This window comes from Acinonyx jubatus, chromosome C1 (genome assembly GCF_027475565.1).
Source record: "Acinonyx jubatus isolate Ajub_Pintada_27869175 chromosome C1, VMU_Ajub_asm_v1.0, whole genome shotgun sequence".
Taxonomy (NCBI): domain Eukaryota; kingdom Metazoa; phylum Chordata; class Mammalia; order Carnivora; family Felidae; genus Acinonyx; species Acinonyx jubatus.
Genome location: NC_069381.1, coordinates 79010447 through 79033692, shown reverse-complemented (window position 1 = coordinate 79033692; position 23246 = coordinate 79010447). Strand labels below are relative to the sequence as shown.

Below are 23246 nucleotides of genomic sequence, written 5' to 3'. Positions count from 1 at the left end.
TTGATATGATACGATGCAGATGGTAGATATAACTAAGATAATTAAGGTTTGATTACTCAGATATAATTTAGATATGAGATTATGAAGATAGAAATATGCCAGACATTGAGATAAACAAACCTTGTCCCATTCTTCACAGTCAGAGAAAAAGATCACAGAAACCAAAGAACAGCAATTTTGACATCAATCTCTGGAATATTCAGAGAATAGACATTATATGGAAGATCTGGGTACATTAAGAGACACTAATTACTAGAAGCGAGCATGAGTTTACTAGGAATAAGTCATGTCTAACTCTTCCCATTTTCTTCTTTGTTAAGAACATTTTACTAGTATATTAATTGACATGTATAATGTAAGCTCCACAAGGGTAAGGACTTATATTCATATCTGCTGTACACCCAGAGACAAGACCAATAACTAGGCATATATGAAGGGATCAATCAATATTTGTTGAGAGATCGACTTTATAAATGAATCAATAAACTTATCAAGAATTGATGTTCTTAGAAAATTACTGTGGCCCTTAATAAAGAAATATGAACCTGATTTTGCTATAGTTGGATATGGTCATAGCCAAATAAACCATAACCGAAAACAAGCAAACAAATAAAGATTAAGAGATGCTGGAGTAACCTCCTTGGTCCTAATTACATAGTCAATAATATCAGCAATTCTGAAGAACAATGAGAAGGCCAATTTAAATTACTGAAAATGGGGCACCTGGGTGGTCCAGGTCATGATCTCATGGGTCATGGGTTTGAGCCCCACATCAGGCTCTGTGCTGACAGCTCAGAGCCTGGGGCCTGCTTTGGATTCTGTGTCTCCCTGTCTCTCTGCCCCTCCCCCACTTGAGCTCTCTGTATCTCTCTCAAAAATAAACAAGCATGAAAAAAAAATCTTAGGGCGCCTGGGTGGCTCAGTCAGTGAAGTATCTGACTTCGGCTCAGGTCATGATCTCACAGTTTGTGAGTTTGAGTCCCACATCAGGCTCTTTGCTAACAGCTCAGCGCCTAGAGCCTGCTTCAGATTCTGTGTCTCCCTCTCTCTCTCTGACCCTCCCCCGCTCATGCTCTGTCTCTGTCTCTCTCTCAAAAATAAATAAATATTAAAATAAATAAATAAGTAACTAAAATTTTAATTATGGAGAATGCCTTCTACCAGACTTATTGGACGTCAGAATTACATTCAAAATTACACTAACAGTACAGACATACTATAGTATAGACTAATAGCACATATCCAATAAGCTGCCATGTATAGAAATAAATATTTATTTAAAATAAATCAACTAAGTTACATATGATCCAGCAATTCCACTCCTAGGTATTTACTCAAAAGAAATGAAAACACAGGTTCACACAAAAATTTGCACATGAATGTTCATAGCAGCATTATTCCTTATAACCTAAAAATGAAAACAACTTAAATTTCCCTCAACTGATAAATGGATAAATAAAATGTGGTAAGTCTATGCAACAGAATATTATTTGGCAATAAAAAGAAATGATATACTGATACATGCAACAACACAAATGAACCTTGAAAATGTCATGCTAAATAAAAGAAGCAGTCATAACATACCACATATTATATGATTCTTTTTACATAAAATTTCTGAAATAGGCAAATCACAGAAATAGAAAATAGATTAATGATTACTGGGGTCTAAAAGAAGAGGTTAATGAGGAGTGATTGTTAATGGGTATGGAATTTCTTTTTGGGGAGATGACAATTTCCTAAAATTAGTCCCCACAACTCTGCGAATATACTGAACTGTATCCTTGAATGGATAAATCTTGTAGTCTATAAATTACATCTCAATAAAGCTGTTATTAAAGAAGAAATTCAACTGATGAATACAGATGTAGGGAATCTGCCAACAGAGTTGTTCAACAGAAAATAACTGAAGGAAGGACGCCTGGGTGGCTCAATCAGTTAAGTGTCCAACTTGGGCTCAGGTCATGATCTTGCAGTTCATGAGTTTGAGCCCTGCATTGGGCTCTGTGCTGACAGCTCAAAGCCTGAAACCTGTTTCAGACTGTGTTTCCTTCTCTCTCTCTGCTCCTCCCCCGCTCGCACTCTGTCTCTCTCTCAAAAATAAACAAACATTAAAATAATTTTTTTTAAAGGATAAATGAAGGTTACAATCTACCAAAAACTCAATTCAATGTAAACAGCAGTTAGGAGCAAAGACATAAATGTAATTCTAGGCTGAATTTCAGCAATATGGCTTTCATATTAAGAGAGGTAATAGTGCTGATATATTCCATGCTAGTCAAGTGTTCTAGACTAAGAATAATGTCTAGAGAAACTAATCAGTGTAGGTCCAGAAGAATGTATATGGAATTGAAAAAGATTGGAAACCATGACAGATAGATAGAAGATAGATAAACTATCTTCAAACAATATGAAAGTCTATTAGAGAAAACAGAGCAGGCTTGTCCTGTATGGCTACAGAAGACAAAATAGAATCAATCACTAAGAGGGTAGAGGGGAAGATTAATCTCATTATGGGCTGGAACTAATACAGCAATGGCTGCCTCCTAGGTGTTACTACTCATCATATGAACAGATTCAAGTAAATACTGGAAGTCACCTATCAAGGAATCCTATTTCAAAAAGAATTCCTATAATAAACAGTGGATTGAATAATAAGTTCCCTTCTAATTCTAATATATTATTTTATCCTAATTCATGTAACAAAATAAATGAAATACATGAAATCCCAAAGAGTAGGTTATTTAAAATTTTACCTCATTGTTCTGTAATGGTGGTTTTCCATTTTTCTTACTGCAGAGGAAAAAAGAAAAGAGAATGAGCTTTATTTGCAAACTGTTCCCATCATAAAAATTATTTTAAGACATCAGAAGAATATACCAAATTCTCCAAGTGAGTTCCTTCTCTTTCATATCACACAAAGATAGAACATATTAAATATAATACTCCAGCTGCCCCTTACTAAGTATTATTTAGAGAAAATGCTCAATATGTTAACTACTACTATATTAAGCATTGGATTATTAATTTTTAATACACACACACTCATTTTCCCATGGAGAGGCAGAGTCTATTTCTCCATCTTTGAATCAAGGTTTGGCCATGCAAACTGCTTCCACCAATGGGATATTAGCAAATTAACACAAGCGAGGGCTTGCAAACTATTTGTGCACTGGGTTCTCTTGCTGCTAGGAATCTTCTCCCAGCCATGTGAGCAATCCCAGGTTAGTGGCCTAAAGGAGGAAGGACCATGTGCCATTCCGTATTACAAATAGAAAACTGACTTGGTACATAAGTGGCATGGTTCATGCTACTCAAAAGCAATTAATCTGGTAATTACATCTAGATCTGACCACTAATTTAGGTTACCTCCCTAAACAACATAATAATCAGGCTTAGGTTCTTTTTGTAACACACTATCATAGAACCCTATAATTCTGTACAACACTGATCACATTTTAAATCTCATTTGATGGATAATTCCTCCCTATAAATCAGTTCCATGAGATCAGAAGCTACTGCAGGTTGGTCGCTCCAAAGTAGACATGAGGTGCTGTTTGGGGTACAAAATGTTTACTGGGGATCAATACCTATGAAAGGAAAGCAAGGAAAGCAAGTCTGGACAAAACTCAAACTGTGATGCAGGCCCAATAAAATTTCAACCAACCAGGCAGGAAACCCTGTAGCAAGTACTGTCCATTAAGAGTGCTCTGTGAAAGGTTGAAAAGACCAGGTCTTTTTACCTTTTCCTTGTTCAGTCTACAAATGCATGCTGGTCCAGAAAGGTCAATCACTTGGGGAAGGTGACTCTGTAACAAAGGCAGACTCTAAGATGCAGGCAGAAGGGGTCACTTGGTTATCCAACTCCTTATAGCTGGACCTTAAGCCCTTATTTGAGGGGAATGTGGGTAGCATACCTCCGTGTCTACAGGGGGCATATATTGTTCAATCCTCTATGTTCAACACTTAGTGGGGCTCCAACAATCTAAAATGAACACTTTCAGTTATAAGATACCAGATCACTGAACAAGGCTAGCAAGCCAAACTTCACTACAGTTTAGTAAATGCTCTTATTCTAAGAGTGCTTGGGTTTATTATTTTTTCTATTTTCAATTGTATTACAGGATTGCTTTTCTGTTTTAAATTTTTTATGAGATTGTAAAACTGTTTTAGAAAATGCCTTTATATGTATGTTCAGGCAGGTGCAATTAATTATGAGCTCTCTTTTACAGGCTTTCTAAATTCCACTTTTTAAAACAATTCTTTAAGGGGTGTCTGGGTGGCTCAGTCGGTTGAGCATCCCACTCTTGATTTCGACTCAGGTCACGATCTCAGTTTTGTGAGTTCTAGCCTGGCATCAGGCACTGACAGCATGGAGCCTGCTTGAGATTCTCCCCCTTTCTCTGCCCCTCCCCCACTCACACTCTCTGTCTCCAAATAAATAAATAAACTTTTAAAAAAAGAATTATTTAATGTTTTCCATGAAAGTTCTCAATATTGAAGACACTAGCCACATAAATATATGTAGATCATTCAGGATAAATTAGAATTTTATGATAAATTTTATGATAAATTAGAATTTATTAGAATTAGTATGCCAGAATCCTAATTATTGAGTTACATGTTTTCACTTGAAATGTCACGCTACAGCCTGGAGAGAAGTTAATTTACTTCCAAAACATGATCTACTTACCAGTAGGCAGATTCAATTCTTAACAAATATTCAGTATTTACCTTTTCTTGATTTTTATCTTATGAAACTAAAAAAGGCTCTACGACAGTCATGTCTTCTACTCTTGTGTATTCTTTGGCTACCAAAAAGATCAACTAACCAGCTAAATGCATTAAAATAAAGGTCAACGTGTTCAAAATATATTGCTGATTTTTACACTAATGGCAAGGTATCTGTAATAACTACAACAGTCATTAGTCAATAGTTGTCTTGTTACATTTCAGAGTACAACAAAATTCATTTAAAGATAACGTTACATAAATTTTTTATAAAAATAGCTATATTTTCCCAAACAAAAAAGTTAGTTAGGAAAGTGGCACTGTCTTATATTTCGGAAAATCTTATTCATGTCTGACTTAGTAGAAGAAAACTGGGTTCTCATATCAGAGTCATTCTTTCTATTGTGATACAGATAGTTGTCAAATGGGAGTACTTCATAATTTTCATAACTATAATGTTACAGTGCAGTATGAAATCAATGAACCTCTTTGTACCCTATACAATAAAATCCATTGGTCTATAGTACATTACTTTTAGTGGATATTTTATCCATGCAAAATTTTGTAATATGCATTTGAGTTTTGGAAAATACTGATTCACTGAGTTGTGTAGCAGACCTTCCAAATGTAATATATTTTATTATGCAATATTTTAAAAATTATATTTGTTAATACTGCCACCAATCTCATCAGAAAAGTTGTTTTTTGTTTTTTTTTTTTAATTTTAGAGACAGAGGGTAAGTGCAAGTGGCAGAGGGGCAGAGGCAGAGAGAGAGAGAGATAGAAAGAAAATCTTAACCAGGCTCCATGCTCAGCGTGGAGCCAGACACAGGGGCTCAATCCCTTGACCCTGGGATCATAACCTAAGCCAAAATCAAGAGTCAGATGCTCAAATGACTGAGCCACCCAGGCACCTTTGGCATCTGACTCTTCATTTTGGCTCAGGTCATGATCCCAGGGTTGCGGGATCAAGTGCAGCATCCAGCTCCACCTATGGCCAATTGATTTAAGACAAAGGTGCTAAGATAACTGAATGGGGAAAGAATAATCTTTTTTTATGTAAATTTTTTAATGTTTATTTATTTTTGAGAGAAAAAGAAAGAGAGATAGAACACAAGTAGGGGAGGGACAAAGAGGGAGACAAAGGCTCCAGGTTCTGAACTGTCAGCACAGAGCCCAACACAGGACTCAAACTCACAAACCACCAGATCATGACCTGAGCCAAAGTCAGATGCTTAACCAACTGAGCCACCCAGGTGCCCCAAGAACAATCTTTTTAACAAATGTACCACTGGACAGCCATATGTAAAATAAATTAATCCTACCACTTATTGCACACCATATACAAAAAAGAATTGGAAGTGGAACACAGACCTAAATGTAAGAGCTAAAACTATGAAACTTCTAAAAGAAAACAGGAAAAAAACCTTAGTAACCCTGAGTTAAAACAAAGACTTCTTAAATAGGACACACAAAATACAAGCTGTACCAGAAAAAAAAAAAAAAAAATCAATAACTTGGATTTCATCAAAATTTTAAATGTTTGTTCTTCAAAAGATAAAGAAAATATTTATAAAGCATATTTCCAGAAGCACCTGGATGGCTCAGTTAACCATGCAACTCTTGATTTCGGCTCATGTGGTGATCTCAGGCTACTAGTGCAGAGCCTGCTTGGGATTCTCTCTCTGCTCCTCCCCACCTCATGTGCTCTCTCTCAGAATAAATAAACTTAAAAACAAAACAAAACATATATCCCAGAAAAAGGCATATTCAGAATACATAATAATCTTAAGTCAAATAAGAAGACAATTCCTTTAAAGATTTAAACAGACACTGTGCCAAGGAAAATGTATGGATGGAAAATAAACACATGAATAATGCTCAAACGTTCCCTTAGTTCTTAGAGAAATGCAAATTAAATCACAGTGAGACACCACTACACTCATCCACTAGAATGGCTCAGATTAAAAAGACTGATCATACCAAGAATTATCAAGGATGTGGAACAACTGGAATCTTCCTATATACTGTTGATGGGAATATAAAATGATACAATCACTTTGGAAAACAGTTTCTTAAAAAGTTAAACAGGGGCACCTGGGTGGCTCAGCTGGTTGAGGGTCCGACTTTGGCTCAGGTCATGATCTCACGTTCTGTGAGTTCGAGGCCCGCGTTGGGCTCTGTGCTGACAGCACAGAGCCTGGAGCCTGCTTCAGATTCTGTGTCTCCCTCTCTCTCTGCCCCCCCGCCCCCCCCCCCACTCATGCTCTGTCTCAAAAAAAATGTTAAACATACACCTACCATACAACCTAGCCATTCCTATTTGCTCAAGAGAAATGAAAGCATACATCCATACATATACTCTACATAAATGTTCACAGCAGCTTTATTTTTAATGGTCAAAAACTGGAAACAATCCAAATGTCCATCAGCAAGCAAGTGGTATATCCATAAAATGTACTCAACAATTTAAAACACAAACTATTGATACACACAACATGGATGAATCTCAAAAGCAATATGCTGACAGAAAGTAGTTAGACAAAAAAGTATATAACGTATGATTCCACTTAGGAAATTCTAGAGCAACTAAAACCAATCTGTAGTTACAGAAGGCAGATTAGTGGTTGCTTCAAGCTAAGGGCAAGGAGGAGACTGACTACAAAGGGTCACAAGGAACTTTGAGATGATGGAAATGTTCGTTACCTTGATTACAATAATTATTTCAGAGGTGTTACATGCCAAAACTCATCAAGTTGTATACTTTAAATATCAGCAGTTTACTGTCTATCAATAATGTTTCAATAAAGCCATAAAAAAAAATACTAACAGATACCTAGGAAAGATTCTTTCCTAAGAACATAAGAGAATAGTGCATTTTGTTTGTTCTTTATTTTTGGAGAGGTGAGGGAGGGGGAGATGGAGTTAATTGTTCCTTAATACTGCTGGCAAAACATATAAAATTAACAGGCAGGAAGTTCCCTAAAGATGGGAAGAGACAACTAAAGACTAGGGAAAAGAAATTGTCAAGAATTAAAACAAAGAAGTTTTTAGATAAGAGCTTTCAAACTAAAAAAGGAAGAAAACAATTCTGAAAACCTTAATCAGAATTTATTTAACCAGAACAGTAATTTTGTCCCTAAAGCTTTTCTCACCTAGTTCATTCTTCCAGGCCAGTATTTCTCACACTTGGGATAATGTATGAACCTCTTTTGAAGGAAAAAAAACAAATTCTTACAGATCCCACCATTGGCCTTAAATGAAACTGGTGCTTCCTTAAATATGTATAAGCATGAAATTAAGCATATACTACTTTTTTTTCTTACAGTTCTTCTACAAATTTACCATTTAAATACAGGCAAAAATTTTAAGGTCAATAAAAATGGAATCAACATTCATTTAAAGTGATAGGTGAAATAATATTGCTACAATTCATTACCAGTGCTGGGGGTAAAAGAGTATAAAGAATTATTTATTCCAGTTAATGTCCAAGATTATTTTATATTATTTTTCTTTTGTAAACAATGAATTGGTTTTAAATCACTGCTTCATTAGTGTTGATGGAATAATCAATTTATTAGTATATTCCAAAATAAAATTCTAAAAATTAAATAATATTTAATGAATACTTCTAAACTTACTTTTCTACCCCAAATCTAGTCTTTCATCTTCTCATACTGAACCTGGGCCCTAACTCAGTGAATGTACCTTCATCTAAGCTACCACCCAAACCACAAACTTGGGAATTATTCTTAAGTATTCTCCCTTTCTCATACTCTTCATATCCAATCGCTCTCTTATGCTCTTCATTTCATCTGTACTTCCAGGACTTCAATTCAGGCCATCAAAATTTCTCACATAAAGTACTATACTCTTCCTACCTACTTTCTAGTTTCCTTATCATCTCTAAGCTCTTTCAATTCATTTCCATAGCCACATCAAATTGTGTGTGTGTGTGTGTGCATGTGTGTGCGTGCGCATACATGGCATACACCCAAATGAGGTTAATTAGGGCCCGAAGGTGAAGACCTGAACATAGGTGGTGGCTATCAGAATGGAAAGAAAGATAGGGAAACTGCTAGAAATGACAGAGTGAGGGAATAGATCAGAGCTGGGACTACAGCCAACCCTTAACAATACAGGTTTGAACTGTGCGGGACCACTTACACACAGATTTTTTACAGTATGAGACTGTAAATGCATTTTTCTCTTATGATTTTCTAAGTAATGGTTTCTTTTCTCTAGCTTACTTCACTATAAGAATACAGTACATAATGCATATAATACACTAAATATGTGTTCATCAATATTTATGTTATCAGTAAGGCTTCTTCTGATCAGTTAATAATAGGCTATTAGTAGTTAAATTTGGGGGAAGTCCAAAATTATACACAGATTGTCAAATGCGTGGGAGTTCAGTACTCCTAATCCCTACATTGTTCAAGGTTCGAATGAATATGGAAAAAAGTGGAGAAGAACATAGACTTTAAAAACTGTGTAAAGATAGAGGAGATAGTAGAAACCATCAGTTCCAAACTGATGCCATGAAAGGCAAAGATCATTTTCCTCAGGTTTCACAAACAATTACACCGTGAGTGACTGGAGGACAGTGATTCTGTTAGCCATAAAAAAAAATAACGGTAGAAAAAGCATTCAGAGGGGCGCCTGGGTGGCTCAGTCGGTCAAGCATCCAACTTCAGCTGAGGTCATGATCTCTCAGTTCCTGAGTTCATGCCTTGCGTCAGGCTGTGTGTTGACAGCTTAGAGCCTGGAACCTGCTTCGGATTCTGTATCTCCCTCTCTCTGCTCCTCCTACGCTCATGCCCCAGAGTCTGTCTCCACACCCCTTCTCTCTCTCTCTGTCAAAAATAAATAAACATTAAAAAAAAAAAAAAAAAGAAAAAGCAGTTAGGGAAATAAGTGGACTCACTGTAAACATGTTCGATTTCAAGTCCCCGTAAGATAACTATATGGAATTGTCCAGAAGACAATTTTTAAAAATTTTACATTTGAAGTTCAAGAGCAGAGTTATTGATTTGAAAGGCATTGTTAACATGACAATAATGTGGACACATAATGATATGACTCCTCTGGGAAACAAAAATATGGACTCTGAAATGTCAGTTTTGCGTTTATTAAAATGCTATACTAAAAATTTTAGACTGGGGGCACCTGGGTGGCTCAGTTGGTTGAGCATCCGACTTCGGCTCAGGTCATGATCTCACGGTTTGAGTTCAGGCCCCGCATGGGGCTTTGTGCTGACAGCTCAGAGCCTGGAACCTGCTTCAGATTCTGTGCCTCCCTCTCTCTCAGCCCCTCCCCTGCTCACGCTCTGTCTCTCCCTGTGTCTCAATAATAAATAAACATTAAAAAAAAAAAATCTTAGACTGTGCTCTTAAGGAATTTGGTTTAAGTTGAACCTGAATGATACCTGAATGATAATGCCTCCAGGTACTGTAAAAAGCAAACTTTCCTCTTAAAAGAAAAGTATGTTTACTATAAGCCTCAAAACTATTCCTACAAGTAATTTTGTTTTTTTTAAGTTTATTTATTTATTTATTTTGAGAGAGTGAGAGAGACAGAGCACATGAGTAGGGGGAGAGGCAGAGAGAGAGAATCCCAAGCAGGTTCCAAACTGTCAGCACAGAGCCCAACACAGGGCTTGAACCCACAAACTGTGAGATCATGACCTAAGCCAAAGTCAAGAGCTGGATTGTTTAACCAACTGAGCCACCTAGGCACAACCCTGTAAGTAATTTGAAATAAAATGTCCAGACCATAATCAAAGTAGCCAAGAACACAGCAAACGGACTCCATAAACAGGAACCAGAAGAAATTAAAGAAAACAGGAGACCCAAAAAGATTTCAGACGTTGGAACTGCCAAACACATCCTAAAAGACAATGCAGACTGTCTTTAAAAAATTTTTTTAACGTTTTTTATTTTATTTTTGAGAGAGACGGAGACACAGTGAGAGCTGGAGAAGGGCAAAGAGAGAGGGAGACAGAGAATCTGAAACAGGCTCCAGACTCTGAGCTGTCAGCACAGAGCCTGACATGGGGCTCAAATCCACAAACTGTGAGATCATGACCTGAGCTGAAGTTGGCTGCTTAACCGACTGAACCACCTAGCCTCCCCCAGACTGTATATAAAGAAATACACAAAGGGGCGCCTGGGTGGCTCAGTTGGTTAAGTGTCCAACTTCGGCTCAGGTCATGATCTCACAGTTTGTGGTTCAAGCCCCGCATCGGGCTCTGTGCTGACAGCTCAGAGCCTGGAGCCTACTTCAGGTTCTGTGTCTCCCTCTCTCTCTGCCCCTCCCCTGCTCATGCTCTGTCTCTCTGTCTCAAAAATAAATAAAAACATTAAAAAAAAAAAAAAGAAATACACAAAATAAAACAAAGATATCTACCAAACCAAGTAAATTATAAAAAGCAACACAAACCTAAGAGAACCAAATGACATTTAAAAAAATAACACAGAAACAAATGAAATTAAATATTTAATAGTTTTAGCAGATTTCACACAGCTGAAGAGACTAGTTAATAATCTCGAGGCTAAATCAGAATTTACTATCCAGAGTGTAATAAAAAGTAAACAAAAAAAAAATGGAAAACAAGAGAGTGCTCACGTGAGCAGCACATGTACTAAAATTGGAATAATACTGAGAAGGAAGATCAGCATGGTCCCCACACTAGGATGAAACACAAATTTATGAAGTGTTTTAAAAGAAAAAAAAAAAAAGTAAGAGACTGTGGTTATAACAAGACTATCTGAGTTGGGTGTCTGGGAAGAATAAAGAAAGAGAACAAGGTATATGGCTGAGAATATTCCAAAATGAAAGATGAGCCAATCCACAAAGTCAAAAAGGCCCTGGGAATCCTAAGCAGGGTAGATAAAAACATCCACACCTAACCAAATCATATTGAGCTCCGGAAAAGTCAAAGATAAAGATAAATCCCTAAAAGTTAGAGCTAGAGGAGAAAAAGACCCATTACCATCAAAGGGGCAACAGTTATAAACTGATAGCTGACTTCTCAATATTAATAATGGAAATCAGAAGATGGTGGAATCAAATCTTCAGTGGAAAGACAATCACTGCCAATCAAGAATTAAATATTCTAGGGGCACCTGGGTGGCTCAGTTGGTTAAGCATTTGACTCTTGGTGTAGGCTCAGGTCATGATCTCAGTTTGTGGGATCAAGCCCTACATCAGGCTCTTCGCTGACAATGCAGAGCCTGCTTGGGATTCTCCCTCTCTGCCCCTCCCCTACTTGTGCTGTCTTTCTCTCTCCCAAAATAAATAAAGAATTAAATATTCAGGGGAAAAACACTTCCACGAATGAAAGCAAATAAAGATATTATCTGATAAAATGCATAAAGTTCATTATCAGTAGATTTGTACTAAAGATCATATTGCTGGTGGCGGGGAGAATGATTCTAGTTGGAAGATGCAGATTGCAAAAATGAATGAAGACTAAAGAGTAGTAAATATAACTCTAAATGAAAATTACATAAAACAATAAGAATGTCTTTTAGTACTTTAAAAAAAAGAAAAATAACACCACACCAAACGCATATAAATCAGGAGGAAACTAAGAGGAGCCACTGCTCTAAAGTCATTTTACTGCTTACAAGGATGATAAAGTATTATTAATGTTTAACTTTGAAAATTTTAATATATGTTAAAATTTCTAGGGTCACCAGTAAAAGAAAAAAGTAAAATAAAGAATAATTTCCAAACTACTAGAAGGAATAAAAATAAAATAATGAAAAAAGAAATACTAACTACAAAGCAATTGTGCTGTTAATCAATAACACAAAGAAAAAATAGAAGAAAAATTTCCAAATGTCCTGAAATTCTGGTAAATTAAATATGAGACATATTCTTTGTGTTCCTCCTAAAAAGGAGGAATCTGTTTTCTCATCCTTGAATCTGAGCCGAGCTTATGACTCGCTCTAACCAAAAGAATGTGGCAAAAACCTTTCTTTTACTTTTGCCTCTTGGAATATTGACCTGAGACTACCACATGAGGAAACTGGTCAAGCCTACTGGATAATAAAAAGTTACTTAGATGAGAACCAAGGCACCTACTACCCAAGCCACCAGCCAGCACCATCAGCCAGAAAGAAGTAAAGCCATCTTGAATCTTCCTGCATTCCTAGTTGAATGCAGCCTCACAAGCAAACCCAGACAAAACGAGCCACCCACAGAATTGTGGCAAAAAGCCATTAAGTTGTGGGGTGGTTTTTTATGCAACAATAGATAACTGACATAAATAAAGAGATACACTTGGGAAAAGTCATGGGTCAACAAAATAAAAATATTTTTGAAATGTATAATAGACATATCAAATACGTTTACAAAATGGTAAAGTTTATACATCAAAAAACCTGTGTGCTGCAATGAAAGCAGTGCTTAGAGAAGACTTTATAACCTTAACTGCACTCTAGGGAAAACAAAGTCTGGAAATTCGTATCTCTCAGAACATTAGAAAAATAAAATTAACTGAAGAAAGTGTAAAGAATAAAAGAATACAGAAAGGAAAACAATAATGAAGTAAGAAACAGACACTAAACAGAGGTAAAGCAAAACTGAAAGCTGGATTTTTTTTTTTAAACTTCACACATTTTACAAACTTATGGCAAGACTAATCAAAAAAAAAAAAAAAAAGGCAATCATACACTGATCCAGATTAGAAGCAATCTTCATCAAAATCCCAACATGCTGCTCTTAAAATTTATATAGAAGTAATACATAGTGGAAAGAGTTGATAACTGAGGCACATTTTATATTTCATTTATAAGATCCACTACATTCATAAAATAGAGTTCTACCAAAGCATCTATAAAACAGCATTAAATATTTACTTGTGGTAAATCAATAGGTTCATAATGACACTTAAGAACAACTCATTGGTCACCTTCAGAGAACAAGGGAACTGACGGATTATTTTGAAAACTGGTAAATTAAGAAGCATGTATCTATCCTACCTTTCCTAATTGAATTGTACCACTGGGTAACCAAATAGTAAAGAAAAGTTTCTTATTATGGAAGCATTCCACCTTACAAATAAAGAATGACAATTCAAATATCACCATATTACAAGCCATAATAAATGCACTGATCAAGGCATCAGGCAACGATGGCTGCTAAAAATCACAAAAAGAAACAACCAGACACTACATACATCTTGATGGAGAGTATCTCTCAACACCTAGAAGTATTCTTGTCCAAAAAGATAAAAAATAAACAAAATCTAAACTTTGATGAAGCTTTTAGATCCAACTACTAATTTACAGGAAATACAGAGAATGAAGAAAAATGTATGCAATCAGTGCAATCTATAAACTGTAAGAAAGGGGCAAGACAAAAAGCAAGCAGGACATGTAGATTAAGAGAGACAAGAAAACACACAACAATGCTTAGGAATGCACCTTTGGACAATAAAATTAAAAAAGAGACGTACAGATGCAATTACTATAGAAGTCAGGATAGCAATTATATAGCAAGGGAGAGGAATGGGCTGTGATTGGAAGGGGCACATGGAAGCCTTCTGGAGTGGCTGGCAACGATTTATTTCTAGACCTGTGTGTAGTTACAAGGGTGTTTATCTTAAAAGCAAAAAGTCATTAAGTTATGTATGTGTTTTTATGCAGTTTTATCTGTAGAGTAATATACAATAAAAAGATATTAGAAATCTTAGACTATTTCATGATGATTCCAGTATTTTAGTATCAACATTTGCCATAAAATTTTAACAATTAATTTTGCATTGAACCTCAGACTTTTTTTTTTAACTCCTGAGTGACTACTGACTGACTATTCTTTTGAATCTAAGCCCACCTGAAGGATTTGATAAAAATGCTTTATTCTATCTTTTACCTTCCAGATGGCTAATTCAAACTGAAACACTCTCATAATCAGGTACCATTTTTACCTGACTCATCACTGGTAAAACGAAGATAGTAAAACAACTATCCCAAAAGACCATTTGTAAGGAATAAATGTAAAATACTTAGAACAATGCTGAAAATATGGTAAGTGCTCAATAAATAGTTAATAGTCATACCTCCAGCTTCATGTCTTCACAGTCTGTTCTCAAATCATAACTCCATTAACTCCATGCCCTTGCTCATGCTGTTTTCCCCACAGAGAAAACATTCTACCCCTACCCCCCCCCCCCCGCCCATTAGCAAAACACTAAAATCTCTTAAAGTCAGACCCAAATGTGAAGTCTCCCAGGGTAACAACAGATACCAAATTAGCTGAATATGCTTTGATGAGCTTTATTTTCAATTTTATACTAATTTAATTGCATTCATTCAAAGCTGTTAATCTAGCAAAAGGATTACTAATGCATGTTTCTAAACAAACAAAAAAAACACTTAAGGGCCCCTGGGTGGCTCAGTCGGTTAAGCCTCAGACTTTTGGCTCAGGTCATGATCTCACGATTCATGAGTTCAAGCCCCGTGTTGGGCTCTGTCCTGACAGCTCAGCCAGAGCCTAGAGCCTGCTTCAGATTCCGTATCTCCCTCTCTCTGCCTATACCCCACTTGCATGCTCTCTCTCTCTCAAAAATAAACATTTTATATAATAAATAAAAATAAACCATTTTTAAACACACTCACTATGGTTGTACTTAAGAAGACTTTAAATGCTCTTACTATGTACATTAGTTCCCACTGAAGAGCACAACCATCACTTAGTAAAAGAATTTTATCCTTGCATTTATGCAAGGCTGGATAGACAGAAATGCATTTATGCAAGGCTGTTTTAGACAGAAATGCCTAAAACAAAAGTGATTTCTTCATAAAAAGACTGTCATAATGAGAGCAATGTTCTTAAGCAAGGGCCTGATGTGAAATTTTTTGTAGAAATGACTAGAAATGCCATTTTTAAACAACTCTAACATTCCATGCAAATCACTGCAAAAGAAATAACAATAGAGAAATACAGTACCCATTTTTAGAAAATTCAATTTGGCATATAGAATTGCAAAGAAAACTGCAAAGAGCCTATCTTTCTTCTTCATAATTCCAGCTTGTATTTTATTGTAATAGATTAGAAGGTAATGATATTCTTCAGGTCATGGATGAGAGTGACAATGATCGGGGGGGGGGGGGGGGGGCGGGCGGGTGGAATTACAATTTATCCAAATGGACAACATGGTATCAGTTATCAGAAATGGTAAATTCTAAGAACAAGCACAAGTTCACCAAAAAGTCATGTGGAACCAAATTCATTCCCTTCTCTGAAGGGATCATGAAAATTCTGTAACCTTTGTTTACTATGCTACAAAGCATTTGACGATGGCCCAAATCAGGAGTTCTCCACCTTTTCCACGCAAAAGAAACCAATGCCACATATAGCTCTAAGGTCTCATTTTCACAGCTCCATGACCAGAAAAGAAAGACCCTCCAGCAGTAACAACTTAAAGGACTTTAACTGGCCCAGTATGGATTAGATTCTTTGCCCTACTGTCAGAGTGCCAGGTCATTACTGGAAGGAAAGGTGTGAAAAGCGCTCGGTAAGTTGAAGATGAGAACCAATCCAACACCCAAAGAGTATCAATTAAAGAAAGGTTACAGAGGTATAAATCCACTGTTCTATACTTGGCCCTATCCAATAACTTAAATTTATTGAGAAAATATACAGAAGGAATATTAATTAAATGAGCAGGATCAAAAAGAAAAAATTTAGAGTAAGTGGTATGTCCAAAGATAAGCATAAATACCTGCACCCAGTTTTAATTAAAAAAAAAAAATCAAATACAACAACAGGTTAAGGAAGGCAAATGGAGGGAAAACAACTGTGTAAAGCTAAATATGAGTGAAGAGTATTGACGACTGTCACAAAAATAAATGTAATTCCCCTGATTTTAACAAAGCTTAGGATCACTAAGGAGATAACAAGCCATTCCACTCTGTGTCAATCAGACCACACTTAAAATAATAAACTGAGTTTTAGACTTCTTCTTTAAGAGGTGGAGAAATGAGTATCATATTCAGAAAGCAGCAATGGAAAAAATACAGAGGCCTAGTAACTTAAATACCTTCCAAACTCTGAGAGTAAATGATTCTATCAATTCAAAAAGGCTTCTTGAGGAGATTTTCAGGGGCACCTTTGAGGAAATTTTTAGGAAGGCTCGACAGTTTTTGAGAACCCAATAGTGGCATGAACTAAGAAAAGTTCATAAGCTTTAATTGTATAATCGCATTTCTGGCAATTTATTCCAAGGAAATAATTCTGCAGAGACAGAAATGTTTACCTGCAAATATATTTAGTATTATCTAGAAAAATTACAGAAGCAAACTAGATGCCCAAAATAAATTATGATACAGTCACAGGAAAGAGTATTTATGTACTTCTTTAAAATTATAGTTATGAAGTTAATGATGAAACATAGGGAAGATGTCTACATGTTAAATGAAAACAGCAAAATGCATACATTATAATTATGTAAAACTATATGCATATAAATGAGAAATAAGAGGTAATAAAAACAATATGTATGTTATAGTGATGACATTATGGACAATTTAATTTTAATTGTCTTTAATGTTTCCACTGTATTGTTCCACTGTATTGTAACTGTGAAAAACAGATTATAAAACAATAATACCATTTTTATAAATTTCTAAGACTTGTTTTACCAATGCATATAAAAGGGGTCAGCTCCTAAATGGCTCATAATATACTTAAAAAGACAACATTCATAGCAAGAAAAATTTGTTATTTAAGATAAAAGTAACCACAGCCCTAAGAAATGAGCATCTCAGAAACAGAGTCATTCAACAATTTTTATCTGAGAGCCTACTATATGCCAGACATAGTTCTAGCCACTGAGGTTGTGTCAATAAACAAAACAGACAAAAATTGCTGCCCTCATGGAGCTTACATCCTAAAGGCAGAGACATATAATAAACAAGATAAATATGTAAAATAAATATCACATTTGACTGATAAGGAAAAGCTGGGAAAGTGGACAGTGTGTGTACCGAGAATGCTTTTGTAAACTGAATGGCATTGGAAGGTCTCCCTGAGAAGTTATCTGAAGAAAGACTGAAAAAGGGGAGGGAGTTAGCAGTGTGGTACCTGGGGAAGAGCATATCAGGCAAGGCAACAGCAAGTACAAAAAGCCTTGAAAACGAATGCCTGGCCAGTGATGCTAATGTGCCAGAAACTGAGAAGTGTAATTAATTAAAGAGTTTGTACTCAGTCCCTGCCCAATAGACCCCAGACAGCTCTACTGTTCTGAGAACACTGCTTCTGGACTTGACCTGCATTAGTTGGTTTCAGTACACAGATGCTTTTCTTGGCAAATTCCTTCAGGTCTTTCGCTTAACCACCATCTTTTTATTCTGAGGTTCTAAATGGGGCCTAAAAACTCCATTCATAGTTCATCCCAAGAGTCTTATGCAGCTCCAGCCCCTCACCTGACTCATACTTGAACTTTGCAAAACATTTAGTGGGCCTGTCAAACTGAGCAAAGGGAAGCCAGCCCCTTCTAGAGCTTGATTTGAAAGGAACAGATCTCAGGAAGGAAAGAAAGCTGAATTTGAAGTATGCAGGAAAGCTGTAAAGTTAGTGGGAGGGAGTACAGGGAGTAGAAGCTAGAGATAAGAGAATATCCAAAAGGTACAGAGATCTAGCAACAGGCCACATGGCTGAGGCTCAAGGAAAAATAGTCAACAAACTTAAAACAGTAGAAATATCAAAGGAATTTATAAATAAAAGAATGTCTCCATTTTAAGCTGTTAGCTATGCTGAGATGTAATTCCTGCCACCACTCCCAAATTTTCAATAAAACTCTATCACAATTACCTGCTTTGTGGCTGATGCTTTACAGGAATCAAGGCAGATACTAAAAAGACAGGTTCAAGAGACAAGATGAAAAAATAAAAAAGAGAGACAATGTAAATGGGATCTAAAACAGCTTTTGCAAAGTGAAGGAAACTATCAACAAAACAAAAAGGCAGCCTGCTGAATGGGAGAAGATACTTGCAAATGATATATCTGATAATATCCAAAATATATATATATAAAAAAAAAACTACAACTCAACAACCAAAAAAAAAAAAATTAAAAAAAAAAAAGACAAAAAACAAATAATCCAATTAAAAATGGGCAGAGGATCTGAATAGACATTTTTCCAAAGAAGTCATACAAATGGCCAACAGACACATGAAAAGATGATCAACATCACTAATCAGGCAAATGCAAATCAAAACCACAAAGAGGGGCGCCTGGATGGCTCAGTCAGTTGAATGTCCAACTCTTGATTTTGGCTCAGGTCATGGTCTCACAATTTATGTGTTCCGGTCCACATCTGGCTCTGTGCTGGGGGTGTGGAGCCTGCTTGGGGTTCCTTCTTTCTCTCTCAAAATAGATGGATAAACATTTAAAACAAACAAAAAACAACAACAAACCACAATGAAATACCACCTTATACCTGTCACTATGGCTAAAATCAAAACAACAAAAAATAACAAGTGTTGTCAAGGATGTGGAGAAAAGGGAACCCTCATGCATTGTTGGTAGAATGTAAATTGGTATAACCACTGTGGAAAACAGTATGGAGGTTCCTCAAAATATTAGAAATAGAAATACCATATGATCCATTAATTCCACTACTGAGTATTTACCCAACGAAAACAAAAACACTAACTCAAAAATATACATGCAGGACGCCGGGGTGGCTCAGTTGGGTAAGCATCCAACTCGGCTCAGGTCATGATCTTGTGGTTTGTGGGTTCAAGCCCCACGTCCAGTTCAGAGCTTGGTGCTTCAGATTCTGTCTCCCTCTCTCTCTGCCCCTCCCCTACTTGCGCTCTCTCTCAAAAAAAACATTAAAAAAAAAAAAAGGATACATGCACCCCTATGTTTATTGCAGCATTATTTACAACAGCCAGATATGAACACAACCTAAGCACCCACTGACAGATGAATGGATAAGTTGTGGTAAACACACACACACACACACACACACACACACACACGAGTATTACTCAGCCATAAAAAAGGAGATTTTACCATTTGAGACAAAATGGATGCACTCAGACAACAGTATGCTAAGTGAAATAAATCAGGGAAAGACAAAAACCATATGATTTTACTTATATGTGGGATCCCCAAAAAAACCACACAAATAAACAAAAAGCAGAAACAGACTCATACACAGAGAGATCTGATGGTAGCCAGAGGGATAGTGGTGGAGTGCGGGGGATGGGTAAAATGGGTGAAGGGGAGTGGAAAGTATAGGCTTCCAGTTATGGGATGAATAAGTCACAGGGATAAAAGGTACAGCACAGGGAATATAGTCAATGGTATTGTAACAGCATTGTACTGTGACAGTAGCTATACTTGTGATGCAAAGCGTAACTAATAAACTTGTAAAATCACTATGTTGTAAAACAGTAACTAATGTAACACTGTATGTCAACTATACTTAGAGTTAAAATATATATATGTATATGTGTATACGTATATGTGTGTATACACATAAACATATTAGAGGTGCCTGGCTGGTTCAGTTGGAAGAGCATGCAACTCTTGATCTCAGAGTCATGGGTTTGAGCCCCTCATTGGGCATAGAGATTAATTACAAATAAGACCTTTAAAAAAAATAAATTAAAAAAAATGAAAATATATATTTTAAAATTAAAAAAAATAAATAATAAAATAAAACAGAGCAGAGACAAAAAAGTGAAATAAGGTGTAATTAAGAAAACACAATCTCCCTGAAACTCCTGAAAAATATTTGGGGGAGGAAACAGTGTTCCCACCATCTATATAGACTGGGCTCTGAAAAGGATAAAGGATCACTCTATAAGCTGGTTTACTTAGCTATACCCTGATAGCTGACAACTAGTTCACACCCAGTCAAGCAATTAAAAATGCCTCACCTTTTGCACATGTGAAGCTGGAGAGAGTCCCAGCCAGGCTTGCAGATGTCAGATCTCACTGTGCTCCCAGCCTAATGACCTTTTGCAGAAGCCCCTCAATAAAATGGTTTGATCCAAAGGAAAAGGTATGCTAAATTCATGCTTCAGAAAGTTAAAAGAATCATTATTTAGATCATCCAGAGTTGTTGAATGATACTTCACGAAAAGGGTGACTCTAACCTAAACCTTAAAGGATAAGAGCTGAAAAACAGAAAATCTAGAGATATTCCAAGGATGGTTAATATGAATAAAGCTTCAAAACCTAGAATGAGTGTGGCCTGTTCGGAGAACACTGCAAAATTGCCTATTTGGAACACGGAGTACTCATTGGCAGGCAATGGCAGATAAGATTAGCCAGGTAAGGTGAGACCAGGTGAGGGAGGGCTCTGAAATTCAGGATGAGAAATCTGAACTTGACAAGCATTCATGGGAAGGGAAAGAAACTGCTTTGTTCTGTTTTTGTTTTTCGTGTTTTTTGTTTGTTTGTTTGTTTTAAGATCATAAAATACTACAGCAGTGCAGACTGGTGTCTTTGTCTGCCCTCTAAAATTGGCTTATAATTTCCCACTCATGTAATTTCTACTCATGTTTTTACTGGTCCTACATCTCCAACTGTCTATCAGACAATTACACTTAAAAATTCTTCAACTACCCTATGTAATTTGTGTACCCCATAAAACACTTAATTGTCTATCCTGTAACATATGCAAACTAGGAATTTAAGAATGACACAGTACATGCCCTCAAGAGACTCAATATGATGCAGGCAGAAGCCAAGAAAACAAACTACTACAATACAGAGTGCAGAGTGCTAACTACTAAAGTCGAGAAATGCTTACAGTGTCATTAGAGCAAAGGACAACATCAATTTGGAAATCAGGAAAAGACAGAAAACACCTAAGAGAAAGTGTTAACTGGACTGAGTTTTGAAAGAAAATAAACACCAAAGGGTAGGGGAGAAGTAGTGGGGATGACAGTTATTGCAATCAAACTGCAAAGGCTGAGCAAACTCTCCTACTCAGAACTGCTATTCCATTTGGCTGGATGAGGATAAGAAGCAGTACGAAAGAACCAGATCATGAACACGATTTTCTCATGATAAGAACTTTGCATTGTAGAGGGGCACCTAGGTGGCTCAGTTGGTTAAGCGTCCAACTTCAGCTCAGGCCATGATCTCACAGTTCGTGGGTTCGAGCCCCAAGTCTGGCTCTGCACTGACCACATGGAGCCTGCTTGGGATTCTCTCTCTCCCTCTGCCTCTCACCCACTCGTTTTCTTTCTCTCTCTCTTTCTCTTTCCCTCTCTCTCTCTCAAAATAAACATCAAAAAAATTTTTTTTTAATTTTAAAAAAGAATTTTGTATTTTAGAAGAGCCAAAAGACTTTAATGAAGGAATAACATGATCATATTTGTGTTTCTTAAAAAGAGTTCTGGTGGCAGTGGAAGCTGGATTAAAAAGGAACCACAAAGCATCTTCATATCACAAAACGCAACAAAAATCTGATAAAGGCTGCTATTAACGTTCAATTTATCTGCAGTTATCCATTCCTACCCCCTTTCTGGGCTTAGCTTCATAAAACCTTCCCTAACTTTTCTCAAACACATTAATCTCCCCTTTCTCAGAACTTCTAAGGCATATCTGTCTGTACAATGCATTCTGTAACCACCTTACATTTTTAACTAACTTGCATTTAAATTTCTTCTCCCTAACAAAAATGTATCCTTTCTAAGATGTCATATATTTTTTGAAGTTTATTTATTTAGTTTGAGAGAGAAAGAGAGATTGCAAGCAGGGGAGGGGCAGAGAGAAAGGGAGAGACAGAATCCCAAGCAGGCTCCACACTGTCAGCACAGAGTCTGACACCGGACTTGAACTCACAAACCATGGGATCATGACCTGCATCAAAATCAAGAGTCAGATGCTTAACTGACAGCCACCCAGGCATCCCTGTCATACATTTTTTTAATGTGTGTGTAATACATACACACACACACACACACACACACACACTCTCCATCCCACAACATTCTGAAACCCATTAACTTCCTTTCAACTGATTATGCGTTCTCCTTTATCCATAAATAAAGATTCCACTATTCCCCATAAATAATAAATAAAATAAAATGTATGACTAAGCAAAATTAAGGTGAAAAAAGTTAGTATACTGTAGTGAGGAATGAACACAAGGCAACTTTCTAGTAAGATGAAAATGTTCTCATTTATGATAGGGGTATGTTACACTGTTGTACTGCATTTACGTAAAAAATGTATAAGCAAGATTTATACTGTTCAATATATATATTTACCTAAAAATCTGTAAAAATAAGGAGTGGGAGGCAAGGGGCTATAGATGAAACATGAATGGCAGAATGTTGATGGTACTTCTTCAGTGAAGTGTATATATAGGTAGTTATTCTGCCTACTTTGAAAAAACTGCATTAACAAAACTAAAAAATAACTCAGGAAGTTAAATTACTTGTTCTCCTAATGTTTGGAATAATGTGACATTATAACTTTTAAAGTGGCTTTTCTAGCTCTATTACCTATTTGATTCTAAGGGATATCTT

The 23246-nt window shown here is 36.4% G+C and overlaps 1 protein-coding gene and 1 non-coding gene across 15 annotated transcripts in view; one reads left to right on the top strand and one right to left on the bottom strand.

Moving 5' to 3' along the window:
• The window catches only part of ABCD3 (ATP binding cassette subfamily D member 3), a 163833-nt gene that overhangs the window by 46887 nt on the left and 93700 nt on the right, over positions 1-23246 (bottom strand). For 9 of the 14 annotated variants that reach the window (XM_053214481.1, XM_053214489.1, XM_053214480.1 and 6 more), the window contains one exon: positions 2757-2793. In XM_053214481.1, the coding sequence (XP_053070456.1) occupies positions 2757-2793 (37 nt within the window). Of the gene's footprint in view, positions 1-2756; positions 2794-3743; positions 3810-23246 lie in introns of those variants that run through there. The other 5 variants (XM_053214488.1, XM_053214486.1, XM_053214484.1 and 2 more) reach the window with 1 other exon arrangement.
• Positions 11354-11464, top strand: LOC113599654 (U6 spliceosomal RNA). Its single transcript, XR_003420571.1, has one exon. It is a non-coding gene; the product is annotated as a U6 spliceosomal RNA (small nuclear RNA).